We start from the raw sequence: 16,179 nt of genomic DNA, 5'->3' as shown, positions 1-16,179 counted from the left end.
AGTGAAATCTTAATTCTTCAAACATATCAAATTTCATAAAAATGGGTGTGCTCAATGATCCCACTTTACTTAATCATGAAATCCTAAATTATTTATTAAAAAAAAAGATTACTTTTATTGAAAACATCCATTACTACATACAAAAACAGACCACTGTTTCCATCATTGCACAAGTCGAGATCAATTCAAGCCAGACACTTCCAAAAACATGGGGTCAAATTCTTTTTTTGAATGATTTTTTTCCTTCCCTAACCACATTTGTAGAGATAAACTCTTTGGTACAACTCAACTCTGTTACCAACAAAAGTGAACCAAAATTAAACTGTAACCTAGAGGAGTTGTCAAATTCTACAGGTGTGAAAGCTTACAAGAAGATACTGATTTATACTTTAAAGCAGGCATGCTGAAGATACACTGAAACCCATCAGACAAGCCCTGAGAAAATGTTCACCTCGCCCAAATCTTTAGCAGTGAATGAGTTTGCTGGGATGGGATTTCAGATCCAGTGTTCACTAATCAACACAGTCACACGTAGATGGGGGGTGGGGAGGGGGGTGAACATATATTATGTGGAAGTAATCGACTTGCTGGGTCAAATGTTTTGCTGAGTTGCCCCGAATGTTTTTCTCTTCATGTGCCGAACTGATCAAACAGGAAAGTCAGGCGCAGCTTTGATCGTCGTTCAGTGCTTGTTCATTTGCCGAGTCCAATCTTCTTTGCTTCTGTTTCATAAATCAATAACCTCCACATTTTCACAATGAACACCTCTGCTTCTTCATCCAGCACCTAAAAAGGAGAAAGTTGTACAAATGCTAAATGCTCAGGTGATGCTCAAAAGTGCAATGAAAAAAAGAAAAACACTCACCATGGCAACATCATCCAAGATGCCTTGTGGCGTACTGTGAGCCATTACCTGTTGGGAGAAACATAAAATTATTGTCTACAGCTATAAATAACTGCCAGCTGATCTGCATTGCATTAAAATCTTTAATATCTAATAGCATCAGATATCTAATATAAACTTTAGTGTTAGAGCAAAAATAAGTTTAACTTCTCCATATTGCCCAACCTCCAGGCTGTTTTTTATTTTATTTTATCACATTTTTCTACAAGTGTGCTGTAGTTAACTTTTAAGCAAAGAACATTGAAAAGTAGCATCAGCAGCAGCTATATGGAAGCTATGTCCATGCTTCTAAAAAGAATTTAAAAACTTGTCACAACATTTCAAACTTTACCTTGGAGCAAACGAAGTCAACTAGAGTGGCTTCCTCTTCTCCTATGTACTCGACGATCTTTTTATTGATCCATGGCCGAATGCGCTTCTCCATTAGAGTCTAAGAAAGAAGCATAACCAGCTTTAAAACTACACCTCATCACCTTACTGTAGCAAATTCCATAACTGGATTATGCCACAATAGGCATAAACTTTACATTCTCATTTGTTGATTGCCACCCTTGTCACCAAGTCATGCTCGTGATATCCCTTGTAGCAATCCCAGAGTCAAATTCCCATAAAACTAAATTTGTTGAAACTTCGTCAATGCTTACCGAGTCGACGACAGACCAGTCGAGTGGGTAGTTAAAAAGCTCAGGTTTAGCAGTGGGGATTTTCTCGATTAAACTCTTAATGTGTTTGCGTTTCTCCTCTGTGTTGGCCCCTTTGCCCCCTGGTGCTCCAGCACCCTCGACTCCAACGCTGTTTTTGTCTTCATCCTCGTAATCTAAAGGCACTAGCTTCCTCTTACGTGGTGCCTCGTCCACTTCGTCGTCATCAAAGCGGTTGAAGACGCTCTCTACAGCCAGCTTCTTGCGTTTACCCAGGGCTTGCGGCTGACTAGGGCTACCTGTGGCAGCTTGCAAAGAAAGACAGAGGATATCAGGCATGCTATGCATAGACACACTACGGAGAAACAGTGCTATAACTGGGAGGTTGACATAAGAGGAAAAATCTGAGCAACATCTAATCACCTACGATATTAAAAACCATACTAGTATCAGTAAACATTGATTAACTAAAATAAACTAAATGAGCTAAACTTCTGTCCAGTAAAGAAATCCCCCTTTTCTTTTCTTCCTGCTGACTCACTAAGTTTGAGACTGAGGCCTATTTTGGGCCGGTGCTCCTCCTGTGGCTGGATTTCCGGTGGCGAGTTTTCATGAGGAATGATGATGCCGCAGGGCGACTCTTCCCTTGGCGTGTTGGGTGAGGCGTTACCACTAGCCGAAGACACTGATGGAGCAGCCATGATGGGCCTCATCGTGGGCTTGAGACATGGCTTAGGTTCTTCCTCATCCTCCACTTCTTCTCCATCCTCTACATCCTCATCTGACTGCACTTGGGTTTGCGGCCGGCGTCTCTCCCGCTCCCTCTCACGCTCTCTTCCCCTTTCTCTCTCTCTTTCGCGTTCTTCACGAGAAGGTTTGGTCTCACGTTCTTCCTCAGGCTCTGGCTTCACTGGGGGTTGCCGTAAACGCTCCGCTTCCTCTTCCATCTAGGATAAAAAGCAGCATTTAGGGAAAGAGGGTCAAAGTCTAATTAAGAAGATACTGATCTTTGCAAATTTAACTTTAAACTGAGCAATTGCAAACCATTTCATACTTCATATACATAACGATATGATACTGTCACAGACAAAAACTGTTTTCAGAAAATCCTTTATTCCTTTACAAATCATATTCCAATAGATTAAGTAAAAATGCTTATTGTAATGCATGGATAATAGGAGATAGAAACAGGCACACCAATTAACCAAATCTACCCCCACAGTTGTGCACTAGAGCACTGTAGTGCTGAACCAATAAGAAAGGAACTAAATTTGTGGTAAGAACATTGTGTCCATTGACATTTAAAAGCACTGCACATTTAAAGTTAATGTCCTATACTCACAGACTGCTATAACAAAATGCTATAAATGGAAAAATGATGAGCGCTGCCACTGCTTTAGTGACAAAAAATAAAGCGAAGGTTTTATATAAAAAAAAAAAAAAAAGCATTTTAGAAGTCTGCACATTGTATCACACTGATTTTATTGTAACTGGTAGTAAGAAGATGGACGTACCCTGCGTAGCTCTGCATCTGGATCAGGATGTCCCTCAGCCAACAGTCTCTGCCTAATCTCCTCCAGCTCCTCCTTTTCTCGTTTCCTGTCTCTTTCATCCAGCTCCATTTCTTTTTCTCGATCACGCAAGCGTTTCTGCAGTGCACTGCCCCTACAGGCAAAAAAACAGCACAGTTTAAAAAAAAAAAAAAAAGAAAAATCTACAGACGATAGAAAGGGAGGTTTTTTAGATATACATACCTTACAGGTGTACAGATACTGACTTTAACTCATCTATACCCATCTATATCCATTGATTTCTGAGTGATAAACTATTCAATCTGTTGCATTTTTAGAATAGGGTCTGCTAGCAGACTTATCAATGAGACAATGTTGATTCTCTGTTTTTAAAACCTGCGTAAATTTGCTGTATTGGTGCTTACATGTCTGTCACTGCACAGACCAACAGTATCTGGCTTTTCTAAATATCTACTGGTGGAGGTGTTGGTTTACACTGAGCAAGTAGCTAATTAATCATTGTGTTTGAAGAAGATTATTAAATCTGGCACATAACTGTTCATAACATCTCTTACTCTTTAAACATTTTGATTTCACTTATGGTGCAAGTTAAACTTCAGGCAGATATCCGAGTACTGCAACAGTGTCTTTAAATTAAAACTCATTTCTTTTAAAGCGGTCAGTTGAAAATGCACCCATAGTTTGCACGCATGCACAGTATGCTGTAAGAACTGACGCTGTCGTTTATAATCCAGCACAAAACTCCTCATAACTCTCCTGATACTTAACATTTTTTTCATTTATGCCGCAGGTTTAATTTAGGCACGTACCTACATACTTTCATTAAATTCTGTCCAGCTAGTTCTGTGTGATGTGCCTAAACAAATTAGCCGGATAGACAGGCAGACATACATACATAGAGGGAAAAAAAATACATATCTGAGACTGGTTTCGTGTTCTCCGAATGTATGCCACATAAAGATATCACTGAAAAAGCGAGTTCTGACCAATGTACAAACAAAACTTCTTTCAATTATATTGGATTACCCATTCTTTAGCTTCATATCTGACCACCCACTCGGGGGGCTTCATGGGGTACTGTGGCATTCTGGTCCTGATCTGTATATCTAAATCTCTAATCTTAAGATGTAGAACAAACTTGTAAATTACTTGTAGTATTTAGGGTCGTCCCGGTCGTCGTCATAATCCTCCAAGAACTCCTTTAACCGTTTGCCTTCTTTCGTCTGATTGAGAGAGAAATAAGTAAAAAGCAGTTAGTAATTGTTTACAGTAAACATGTCAAGGGCAAATTTAGAGCAAAGCAATAAGAGATCTCCCTTACTGTCTCCCGTTTCCGTTCGTCTTCCCTCTCCGACTCCTTGAGGTAGTCTCTGGCTTTTTTTCTCTCTCTTAGTTCCCAGTTTTTCAGCCTCTGTACAGCACATAAACCACAATGCTCAGATTAATCGCGCACTGGAATCTAAATACAGAAGACAATATTGTAAAAGAAAGCCCAAACTGTAACAACCTCCTGATATGCAGCCTCCTTTTCCCGGAGTTTCCTTTCCAGCTTGCGCCGCTCATAAGCTTCCTCTTCATCTTCCTCACGATCCCGTTTCTTGTCCTTTTCCCTTTCACGGTCACGGCTTTGCTCTCTGGAACACCAATCACAATGATCAACTGAGAGAACCTTCATCTTGGCAAGTAACAAGATAATAGGGAAGTGTGATACGGTCATGTTATGCAAGCTAGTCAGTAATGCCATGGCAATCTATAAATGTGACGCTAGAATGATTATAATACGATGACTACAACATTCAGCTCCACTCTTATTAACACTCACCTGGATCTGCTGCGAGCTTCACTGTGGTCTCTGCTTCTGTCCCTTTCCCTCTCTCTCTCCCGCTCTCTCTCTCTTTCTCGTTCTCGCTCCCTGTCCCGCTCACGCTCCCTCTCTCGTTCTCTCTCCCTTTCCCGCTCTCGGTCCTTCTCCCGTTCACGCTCCCTCCTCTCACGCTCCCTCTCTCGCTCCTTGTCCCTCTCTCTGCGCTCGCGCTCCAGCTCCTGCCGCTCCTTCTCCCGCTTTCCTTTCTCCTCCTCGAGTTTCTGCAGAGAGGGACAGACAGCGAGATGAGCGTTCATACGGTTAACAGATGAGCAGCACAGTATAATTCTAGTCTAGACTGCAGTGATGAAGTGGTTTACAGTGCCTGTCCATTATAAGGGCTACAAAAACTGACAGTTCACCAACTCAGTGTCAGCAAGTGAAATTTTTGACATTTATATCTCAAGAGTTATATTACGACCCTGGAAAACCACTTTTACTTCCAGCCCTGATTGAGAATTTTTTAATAAAAAAGGAGCACAATCAGGTAAACAGGACGCTGTAATCTTTCCACCTCATAATATCAGCAAGAGAAAGACTTCAATCCTTGTGAAACTAGTTGTTTTGGACTTACAGGTGTTGAGCTATGGATTCAGAGCTTCGCTGCCCCTACAAGCCTTTATGTTAGGCCTGGGAGGAAAAGCAGGTCAAAGGATTTGCAGGAGAAAATCAACTTAGAAAAACTTTTGTTTCTTGTTACATGTCCACACATGACAAACAACTTCCAAAACATTTTGTGAAATTGTGGTGACAGCAGCATTGCATAAACGGTATTCTGTTGATCTCTGTGATTGGACAGAAAGGGCAACAAATGAATTTGTAGAGGCTGGCTTACCCCATCTGCTGGTTGCCTGGTTTTCCATGGGCTCAACTTGGTAAGTATGAAAAGACATTTTAGGCAGGAAAACACTCACGGTTTTACAAATAAATCTGTATTCACATGCCATCAACATGAATGTCTTCACTCGTTATGATGTGTTTTGAATAACTTTTAGCTTAAGTGTCAAGAAATTTGTTACAACTTAAATTTTTGAAAGGAATAAATCCAGAAAACCGTGAGTGTGATGCATGATGCCAAGAGAGCGAAGGGGAAAAACACAAGTAGAGTTAAGGAAAGAAAGAAAAGAGACAGAGAAATGGTGGGTGAGGCTAGAAGCTGAGGTGAAAAAGACAAGTGAATCTGGTCATCTGAGCACGGTTAAATAGTGGAATTAATTGCCCTTCACAACCTTCAAGTAATGTTTGAAACCTCACGACTTTTGCGTAGACCTGGACCATGTTGCAGAAAGAGACTGTGTGGATGTGCACGTCTTATGTCTATAAAAGGTAACTCGTTTGTCCCTATGTGGAGTATATATTTTTTTATGTTTTTCTAACAGCTTCACTGCAAGTGTATTTCGAATAATTTGTAACCGTTATGTACTTCATACCAGAATACTTACTCTCTCCAACATGAATATGCAGTTGTCTTAGGGTTCTTCCTACCCCTCGTTCTCTCGAGAATGCGCAATGCTTTTTAACTGCCTTGGTTAAAAGATTTTTCCAGATATTAAATTAGATGCAAATAAAAATATATAGAATATTTCCTAGAGACCTAAGGTCGAGCAACGAAACAAACATGTTTCATGATTGTCTCTTTACACTCTGATCTGACCGTACTCTTACTCTTTAGGAAATCAATAATTATTTCAGTCTGACTAAATTTCCAATTTGTTTTTATGATAAAATTAACATTTAACTTTTATCGGAAGACATGACCTGAGCTGTCAACTGATTTTTGTGGATTTTAATTCAATTTAATTCCACTAATGTTTACTGTCTAATTTTTCTCAAGCATCTATATTTTATATATTAATTTATAAATAAATTAAGATTTAAGTAAGTACACATTGCACACAAGTATTTCAAAAAGAAATTCTGGTTAACAGAATGTTTAAATGCAATAAAATACTCACTGTGAGTAGTTTATTGCATTTAAACAAAAGACTGTCATTTCCAACAAAATTTTGCACAAGTTGCCTAACTGATAACTTGGCTCAGCTCTGGATTACAAGGAGAACTGCTTTGGCAGATGTAGGTTTGGCTATGCCATACAACAGTGCTGCTACACCATAATTAAACTAAGAAATGCAAACTTTTTGCCAAGGTTTTGGACATTTAGATATTAGCAAGACTGAATGAATTTATAGCTTTTGTTAAACTGAATCTATATCTGGCATTTTTATAGGCAAAAAAAAAAAGCAAAAGACCCTAATTTTGGTTACATTTTTCTTTCCAAAAAAAAATCTCTTTTCTACTTATTTTTTATCATCAAGATATAGCAACATTTACATGGTATCCTTAAAGCAAGGTTCACCAAGTCAGATGAAATCACTAATTATGCGTTCATCCATTCATCTGCTCATTCATGATAAACTTTTTCCTGATGAAGTGGTAGACGGTACTTTGCTATACAGCAACTACTTACCCACAGTTGCATACATTTTGCTTACCTATAGCTTAATTATATGATCCAATGTTTTTAGGCTCATCAGCTATTGCTGTTTTATTTTTTTGATTAAACAACTATAAATGCATCTTTTGTGGAAATCGGTCATTTGTGCTTAGCGAAAGTCAAAGAAACATGTACACTTTGCTTAAAATGATTTTGAATCAAGGTCATGTTTACAGTCACTGCTCCAATAAATTCTGTCTGGAAGTGAAATGAACCATGTATGACAACAGTGAACTAGTATTTTACAGTAAAAAGGAAAAAAGAGTGAGAAAAGTAGAAAGAAGAAAATAAAGTTAACAAAGGCACACAAGCAAGTGGAAAAGAATGAAGGGCTCACACACACAGCCAGCTCATACCTGTGCAAGTCTTCAGGGTATCCTCGTGCTGTGGAAGGGCGCCCCCTACTGTCACATACTGTGTGACACAACTGTGCCACAATTCAGTGGTTATTCAGTCAGCTGTAATCATTTATTGCATAAACATCATCTTAAAGGGGGGGGACCCACACAGGTTCACAGGCTTCTTGGAGAAAGAGGTGATGGTGAGGAAAGGATAGACCATGTGGTTGGGACTTGTTTGCAAGCTACTGAAATTTGCCTCAACAGTATATTAAATCTTAAATTATCACAAATTCCCTCCCCCAAGTCACAGCACTGTTGCTCCTGTGCGAGTCCTCCAGAAGGGGGCGCCCAGTATATGTAGAAAAGAATGGGAAGATCATACTTACATCCTATCCTTGCAACTTTTTCCCAAAGATGTGAGATTCATCTTGCTTTAGTCACCATATGATCTCTATCATAATGGTGGGGTTTAATGAACAGATTAGCTTGGAGGGAAGTTTACATTATGTGCATGCATTTTTATGTCTGACTAAAAATTGGAGGAGCTTCAAAATTTTAGGCCCTCAAGATGGCGAACCTGTCTGTCTGCCTGTCTGTCCGTCTCTCTCTTGGCAAATTTTTATGCAAGACACTGAACCAGGAAAAAACATGGGATGGTCAACGAGACCAAAATTAAACCTAGTCTTGGAATCTGAGTGACTAAACCTTAGGGTTTCAGGCTGAGTACAATCTGAGTCTATGAAACTCGATTTCATGGTCACTGAACCAAAACCCGATGTGTTGTTGAAGATTAGGCACTCTAAGAAAGCAATCTGCGGCCTGCTCATTAAAGCCAATTTAAGCTTAAGGCTCCAGAAGGCTTAGAATATCTATTCTAGTCATGTTTCCTCAGGTTTGTGCTACTATCTGAACTAGGTGTACAGGATTTTGTTGCACTAGCTGGGATGTGAAAGAAGGTTGTAAATGTGTTACCTTGTGGGTGTCACGGAATTTGTTGATCTCCCTGGAGATCAAATCTCTTTTGTCTTCTTCCATTTCTATGGCGTTGATGTCCTCCTAAACAGGGAAGACAGACCAGAAGATACCACTTAAAATCACATAAGCTTAAAATTGAGGTTTTATAAATTATTAAACCTAGTGCCAGTTCACCAGCATCTTTGGTGCAAATCTAATCCCAAGTCTGATATTAAACCTCCCGCTTATCTCTAAAAAAAAAAAATTGTAGCACAATAACTACGTTCATATCCACATAGAAATAGCATACACTAACTCAGAATTTAGGCCTCATCACAACACAGACAGCATTTGTTAAAGTAGTAAATTACTCATTAGCCTTCAGGGTTGCGTGACTATGCTCGTGCTACTCAACCATACTGCAGCTTTTGAAGCCATTGACCATAGTATTCTCCTTCACAGATTAGAAGGAATTAAGTGAACAGACCTCCCTTGGCCCAGATCCTATTTGACGGATTGTTATCAGATTGTAGATTTAAATGGTGTCTATTCTGAATGTTCGCAAGCGAAGTTTGGTGTTCCACAAAGTTCGGGTTTATGCCCACTGCTTTTTTTTTCTCTTTACATGCTTTCTCTGGGCAACATAATTCATAAGCATAGTATTAAGGTTTTCAGTGTTATGCTGGTAAGACAGGTATATCTCAGCAAAAACAGATGAGCGAAAACCAAGCTTAATAAAGTTGAGCAATGTGTAAAGGACATAAGAGACTGGATGTTAATTAACTTCCTTCTGCTTAATCCTGAAGTTCTAGTTAAAAGACCATGTGCAGCTAGAAGCAAGCATTTTGATCACATTGTAACTTTAGATGGACTTTCTGTTCCATTAAGCCCAACAGTGAAAGACCTTGGTGTGATTACAGATTCCAGTCCTTCATTTGAAGGACATGTAGATAATATAACAAAGATAAAATTTTTTCATCTCAGAAATATTGGCAAGATAAGGAATATTTTGTCACTAGACTAAAAAATAGTTCATGCTTTCATCACCTCTAGGTTGGACTATTGTAACACCTTACTGTCTGGTTGCTCAACAAGGTGCATAAACAAGCTTCAGTTAGACCGGAATGCAGCAGCGAGAGTCCTCACTAGAACTATAAGATACAAGCACAGCACGCCTATCTTATCCACACTGCATTGGCTCTCAGTTAAATTTTACATCGATTTTAAAATACGACTTTTGAAGTATAAAGCATTAAATGATCTCACACCACAGTATCTGCTAGTGTATTACAATTCACCGCACCTACTTCGATTAAAGGATGCAGGCTGATTGTCAGTCCCCCGTATTATGAAAACTACAGCAGGGGGGAGAGCTTTTTCCCACAAAGCCCCAAAGTTATAAAATAGCTTTCCAATTAATGTCCAACTCAGACACAGTCTCAGTTTTTAAGTCTAGGCTAAAAACCTATTTATTTAGCCAAGCATTTTTGGATAACCCCACTCTCATTGAACACTCAGGTTTGTTTAGGTGAAGTGATTGGTCGCTTTACATCTGAGGGAGCCCTCATGTCTGTTTCCTTTCGGCTCTCTCTTTTAGTTAAGCTGTCATTGGTCGTTCTGCTGGAGTCCCTGCTTGAACTCTGCACTAAATATACATTCACCTTATACAGTCGTGGCCAACAGTTTTGAGAATAACACAAATTAGTTTTCACAAAGTTTGCGGCTAAACTGCTTTAAGATCTTTGTTTTAGTTGTTTGTGATGTACTGAAATATAATTACAAGCACTTCATATGTTTCAAAGGCTTTTATCTACAATTACATGACATTTATGCAGTCAGTATTGGGCCTCCTTTTTCAGGACCTCTGCAATTCGACTAGGCATGCCCTCAATCAACGTCTGCTCCAAATCCTGACTGATAGCAACCCATTCTTTCATTATCACTTCTTGGAGTTTGTCAGAATTAGTGGGTTTTTGTTTGTCTACCCACCTCTTGAGGGTTAACCACAAGTTCTTAATGAGATTAAGATCTGGGAAGTTTTCAGGCCATGGATCCAAAATTTAAACGTTTTGGTCCGCAAGCCACTTAGTTTTCACTTTTGACCTATGGCACGATGCACTTGGCACTTTTCTTCTCCGGACAAGCCTTTTTCCAGATGCCGCAAACAGTCGGAAAGAGGCTTCATTGGAGAATATGACTTTGCCCCAGTCCTCAGCAGTCCATTTACCATACTTTCTGTACCTGATGTTTTTTTTTTTTTTGAGAGAAGTGGCTTCCAAAAGTCTTCGCCTCACTGTGCGTGCAGATGCGCTCACACCTGCCTGCTGCCATTCCTGAGCAAGCTCTGCACTGGTGGCACTCCGATCCCGCAGCTGAATCCTCTTTAGGAGACAATCCTGGCGCTTGCTGGACTTTCTTGGATGCCCTGAAGCCTTCTTAACAAGAATTGAACCTCTTTCCTTGAAGTTCTTGATGATCCGATAAATTGTTGATTTAGGTGCAATCTTATGACTCACAATATCCTTGCCTGTGAAGCCATTTTTATACAACGCAATGATGGCTGGACGCGTTTCTTTGCAGGTCACCATGGTTAACAATGGAAGAACAATGATTTCAAGCATCACCCTTCTTTTAACATGTCAAGTCTGCCATTCTAACCCAATCAGCCTGACATAATGATCTCCAGCCTTGTGCTCATCAACATTCTCACCTGAGTTAACAAGACGATTACTGAAATGACCTCAGCAGGTCCTTTAATGACAGCAATAAAATGCAGTGGAAAGTTTTTTTTGGGATTAAGTTAATTTTCATGGCAAAGAAGGACTATGCAATTCATCTGATCACTCTTCATAACATTCTGGAGTATATGCAAATTGCTATTATAAAAACTTAAGCAGAAACTTTTCCAGTATTTATGTAATTCTCAAAACTTTTGGCCACAACTGTACATTCCGTGACTGTGACCAAACCTAACTTATCTCTCCTTCACTTCTCTCCTCTTCTCTCTCTCTTCCCTCTCTTTCTCCCTCTCTCTCCCGGTCGAGCTACACGTGTCGCTCCTGAGCTAGTGATCCAGACGCCCTCTGCACACCGCAAAGAGTTAACCAGGATTTAAAATACATGTACACATCCCTACATACAACACAACAATCAGCACACCTCTTCTTTTTTCTCCTTCTTCTTCTTCCGGCGACTGGACTCGTCATCCTGAGAGGGGGCGTTGAGCTCACTGGAATATTCCCGAATCAGGCCATCAATAGCTCCCTTCACTATCTGGTCCCGTTTCTGTGTTTCTTCATCCAAAACCTCCTCTTCCTCTCCCCCATCCTCAGCTTTGTCATTCTACCAGAAGGAAAAGAGAAGTGATGAGGCACGTGTACAGAAAGGCACAAATAATTCCACGTAAAACAAAGTAAAATAAATAAAAGAGAAATATATGTAGTGCCATTGAGCTGAGGTAACTTCAGTTTAAAGTTGCTATAAGTCTTAATGAGAGCTAGCTTATTTCATACAATAAGCACAATTGTAAATGGATAAAAGCATGAGGTTATTAAAACAAAAATCTTATTGTTGGAAAAAAAGAAATAAGAATTTTGGATGTGCTGTTACTCCACTTAAAGGCATCACACCACCCACGCTGATTATTTTCCTAACATTCAGTTGTTTTATTCCCCACTCACTAAATATTTGACATGCCAATAAAGCACCTCTGAATCTTGAATCCTAAGAGCCCTTACTTTTGCACTCACCCCATTGGAGCTCCTCTTTTTGGCCTTCCACTCATCCAGCTGAGCTTTAGTTTTGGCATCGACCTTTACCAGCAGCTTCTTCTCTCCAACCTGCAGCTCATGAAGTAGCCGAAGAGCGCGCAGAGTCGACTCGGGCTCCTTATATTCACAGAAACCAAACGCTGAGGAAAGACATAACCAAAAAGTACTAATGGGTCAGAGTAAAGTTACGACAAGTAAATAGCACATAGAACACAACAATGATTTGTGCAAGACCGCATTTGGGTCTTACCTTGTAGTTTTCCTGAAGCTCCCTGAACTCGTTTCCAACTCAGAACCAAACCGCATTTCTGAGAAAGAAAAAAAAAGAAAAGAAAAAAAGCCATCAACAGCAGGCACATTTTACTGAAAAAGTTAAAATGATTCAAAGATGCAAGCTCCTCTTTTGACTCTGAATGAAAGAGCAAGGCCCTAGATCACAGAGAAAATAATTTTCCTTCTTCTACCTGATCTCCATAAATAGCCTCTTAAAAATCAATAAATCTATGACGTGTTTTTGTCAACACTGACTTCCTTCTTCTAAAACATCTTTATTGAATTAATAGCTACGGGTTCACCTATAGCCATCTTCAGCCATTTCTTTTAAGATCTCTTTAAACACGGAGTAATAGAGATACACTGGTACTTTTAAAGTGGAACCTGACTTTGAATTAGTAATTATGCCTTAATCAACAGTTTTGTGTATTTTTGCTCGTTGGGCAAAAAAATATAAAAAAATATATATATATATCAGATCCATGTCACATGAGCTAAAAAAAAGTAATAGTAAAAAAATCTGATCTGTGCAACTTCAGCCAGCAGGGTGAATGCTGACTTTAGCAGGCAGACATTTTGCCACATTGGCCATACAAGGATTTTGCTCCATCGGAAGTTAAATCAAACATGATTATGGCTCTTTTGTGTTCAAGTCACAACACCTAGTAAAATGTACCGGAAACCAAAATATACAGCACTGAAATGAAATGAACCTTGATGTCATGTGAGTTTATTTATCCTAAAAGAAACTTACACACACGCTTAGCGTGTTGATTTACCACTGTATGTGTAATGTAAGTATTAGAAGTGTGCTTCCATACCGCCTTGCTGTAAACAGTGTTCCTATCATTCTCAATTCGGATTCCGAAACAAATGTTGCTACAGACTTGAGCAAAGGGAGACGATTTGCTCGCGTAATGCGGGCTCAGGTCTTGGCGGATCTTCACACTCTCCTTTAACATTCCCCACAAGTATGCATCAGATGTGAAGGAATTGTTATGCCACCTTTTTTAAACTCTGTCCCCGTTTACTACCACTTCCATATGAGCAGAAATAATACTCTATTATTAATACTTTTTCTTCCGTCAGGAGACCATGCGTGTCTGGAGCTATGCCCTGTCGACAAGCGCAAATGCAAGCTAAGATATGCGAGTTTCAGTACTGTATATTTAAAAAACATTAACCGGCCATACTCCATCTCCTAATAAGTCATTTATTTCTTACATTTAACATTAAGGAATTTGGGATATATTTAACAAACTGTAAGATAAATACCTATTATTTTCTCTAAGTTCAATAAAAATTTTATGCAGAGCTACAGATTCTGATTACTCCGTGTGACCACACAGCTAGCTCAACACCAGAACACACCACTACTTACTGACAGCAGTTGCCTGATCAACATGTCTGATGCTTTCTCTGAGATGTTCCCTACAAATACTGTTGTCGTGGGCCCGCTGTTATCGTCAGCTTCCTTCGCACTTGCAGCAGGAGCTTCTTTCCTTGGGGCAGCTACTTTACTGACCACTGGCATCGAGGTGGGCACAAGAACCTGGACAATCCATCAACAGAGGCATTTTAAACAATTATTTTGTTTAAACTATGCTCTAGACTGCTAAAATAGTAGAAGTTTTATCATTTTAAATAATATATTATTTTAATTATAAAAAGTGTTCATTTTCAATAGGTAAGGAGGTTTACCGCAGGAGTTGGGGTCATGATGCCCATGTGAACTGGAATCATTGGGGCTCCTGTTCAAGAAAAAAAAAAAAACAACAACATTGAAGCAGCAACACTAAACACACTTTTACCATGCTCTAACATAATTCACCACCATTTTGGAATTTTGTAACATCCTACGTGATAACCAGTAGCAATCCTCATCACTGGGGTGGTACCTTCAAATGTAATCTTTTGTATCTTGAAATGTTCTCATTTAACATTACCATGCCTGAGATAAATTGTTAGTCTTTCGGCTGCTTCCATTGAGAGTCTGTCGCAGAGAACCTTCCGATCCTCACACAACTTGCCACAGGTTTTACACCAGATGCCCTTCCTGATGCAACCCTCACATTTTTTTTTTTATACAAGCTTGGGACTGTCACAGTATCCAGTGGCTGGGGTTCGGACATTGGATAGAAATTGAACCCCGGCCATGCCGGCAGGCTAGAATGGAAACCGTTCACTGAGTCACCAATGCCCATTGCGAATGCTAAATACTACTCTTTTGAGAGTGTACCACAAGACCCAGTTATCCACGAACGGGTGCAGAGTCAGTCAGGGGCATGGTGCAGAAGCAAAGCTTAAACTTAAGGCTTAGGCTTATAATTTATTTTATCACACTTTACCTGGTGGCATTGAAGGAGGAAAGCCAGCAAACTGTGGTGGAGGGATCCCAGGGGGCATGGTAGGGATACCAATTTGTGGCCGGTTGAGATGTGGAGGAAATGACATCTTGGGCAGATCACCCACCTGGAGCACAGGGGGAACGATAACTGATTACTTAAAAGAAAATCATCAGCAAACAAATACAGCAGCAGCAGAGCGACCATTAAACACCACAAAGATCCCTGTACACGGCAGCCATCTTAATCTGCCCCAAACTACAGCATTCCCTTCTGTAAGCTCTTTAGTGTAAGGTTACCTTTTTGCTCTCACTGAAAACAGCGTTTCAACTCCAGGCCCCAATTATTAACAATAGTAATCAATTCTAGTAGTAATAATGATAATAATAACAATACAATTGAGATTAATCTCAATGAAATGGAAGTTTGTTAAAATAATCCGCAATCCTTCTAAATAAATCAACAGTTTGCTGCTAAAATCTTAATAAATCAATTCTACGCCGACAAAATGTCAGCTCTTGTCTATGATGTGATGCTAGCGCAGGCGGCTAGTAACGTCACTAACAGCTGACTTATCTGGATATGTATATTAAAATGTCGCATTATTTTATTTTCCGATTCTGAAACCTTTAACTTTTCGTTTTTTAGAAAATTAGACTACAAAACACGACGTGTTTTTCTGCTCTTTTCCTTCTGACCCATCTCTCTGAGCATGCCAAGCTAGCGCGCTAATCACTCACCACCCGCTAGCATTGTTATCATGCTAAACTAAGCTCGGCTAGGCTAGGCTAGGCTAAGCCACATCGCGAGTAACTCAAAATGAAAGCGCCAACTCGTGCTTCTCAAAGACATATATTAATTGTCCTTCAACGTTTGCCAAAAAGACACAAGCGTATATGTCAAAAATCGACAAATTGACTAGATTTTGCTTACCCAGCTCGACTACAATTAACGGGATTTTTTTCTCTCACGGAAAATGAAGTTTAAGCTAACCCGGACCCAAATCGGCGAAATCAACGATCAAACCGAACAAGCTCACTTCCGGTAGAACTGCATTGTTG

General features: G+C 39.7%; 1 protein-coding gene across 2 annotated transcripts; it reads right to left on the bottom strand.

The window, feature by feature from the left end:
- Positions 1 to 76: 76 nt before the first annotated feature.
- rbm25b (RNA binding motif protein 25b) lies at positions 77 to 16,179 on the bottom strand. Of its 2 annotated transcripts, none has more exons than XM_053488564.1 (18): positions 16,052 to 16,179; positions 15,122 to 15,245; positions 14,475 to 14,524; positions 14,155 to 14,325; positions 12,751 to 12,808; positions 12,480 to 12,640; positions 11,890 to 12,072; positions 8,749 to 8,832; positions 4,900 to 5,162; positions 4,585 to 4,711; positions 4,399 to 4,488; positions 4,227 to 4,300; positions 3,060 to 3,210; positions 2,087 to 2,492; positions 1,549 to 1,853; positions 1,236 to 1,334; positions 866 to 913; positions 77 to 786 (listed from the first exon to the last, which is right to left on the bottom strand). In XM_053488564.1, the coding sequence occupies exons 2-18, from the start codon at positions 15,225 to 15,227 to the stop codon at positions 694 to 696; spliced, it is 2,469 nt and encodes an 822-aa protein (XP_053344539.1). In that variant the 5' UTR covers positions 15,228 to 15,245; positions 16,052 to 16,179; the 3' UTR covers positions 77 to 693. The 2 variants fall into 2 exon arrangements, with proteins under 2 accessions (XP_053344539.1, XP_053344540.1); XM_053488565.1 differs by lacking the exon at positions 16,052 to 16,179 and adding an exon at positions 15,418 to 15,435.

Source organism: Clarias gariepinus, chromosome 27 (genome assembly GCF_024256425.1).
Source record: "Clarias gariepinus isolate MV-2021 ecotype Netherlands chromosome 27, CGAR_prim_01v2, whole genome shotgun sequence".
Lineage (NCBI taxonomy): Eukaryota > Metazoa > Chordata > Actinopteri > Siluriformes > Clariidae > Clarias > Clarias gariepinus.
This window is presented reverse-complemented; position numbering and strand designations above follow the sequence as displayed.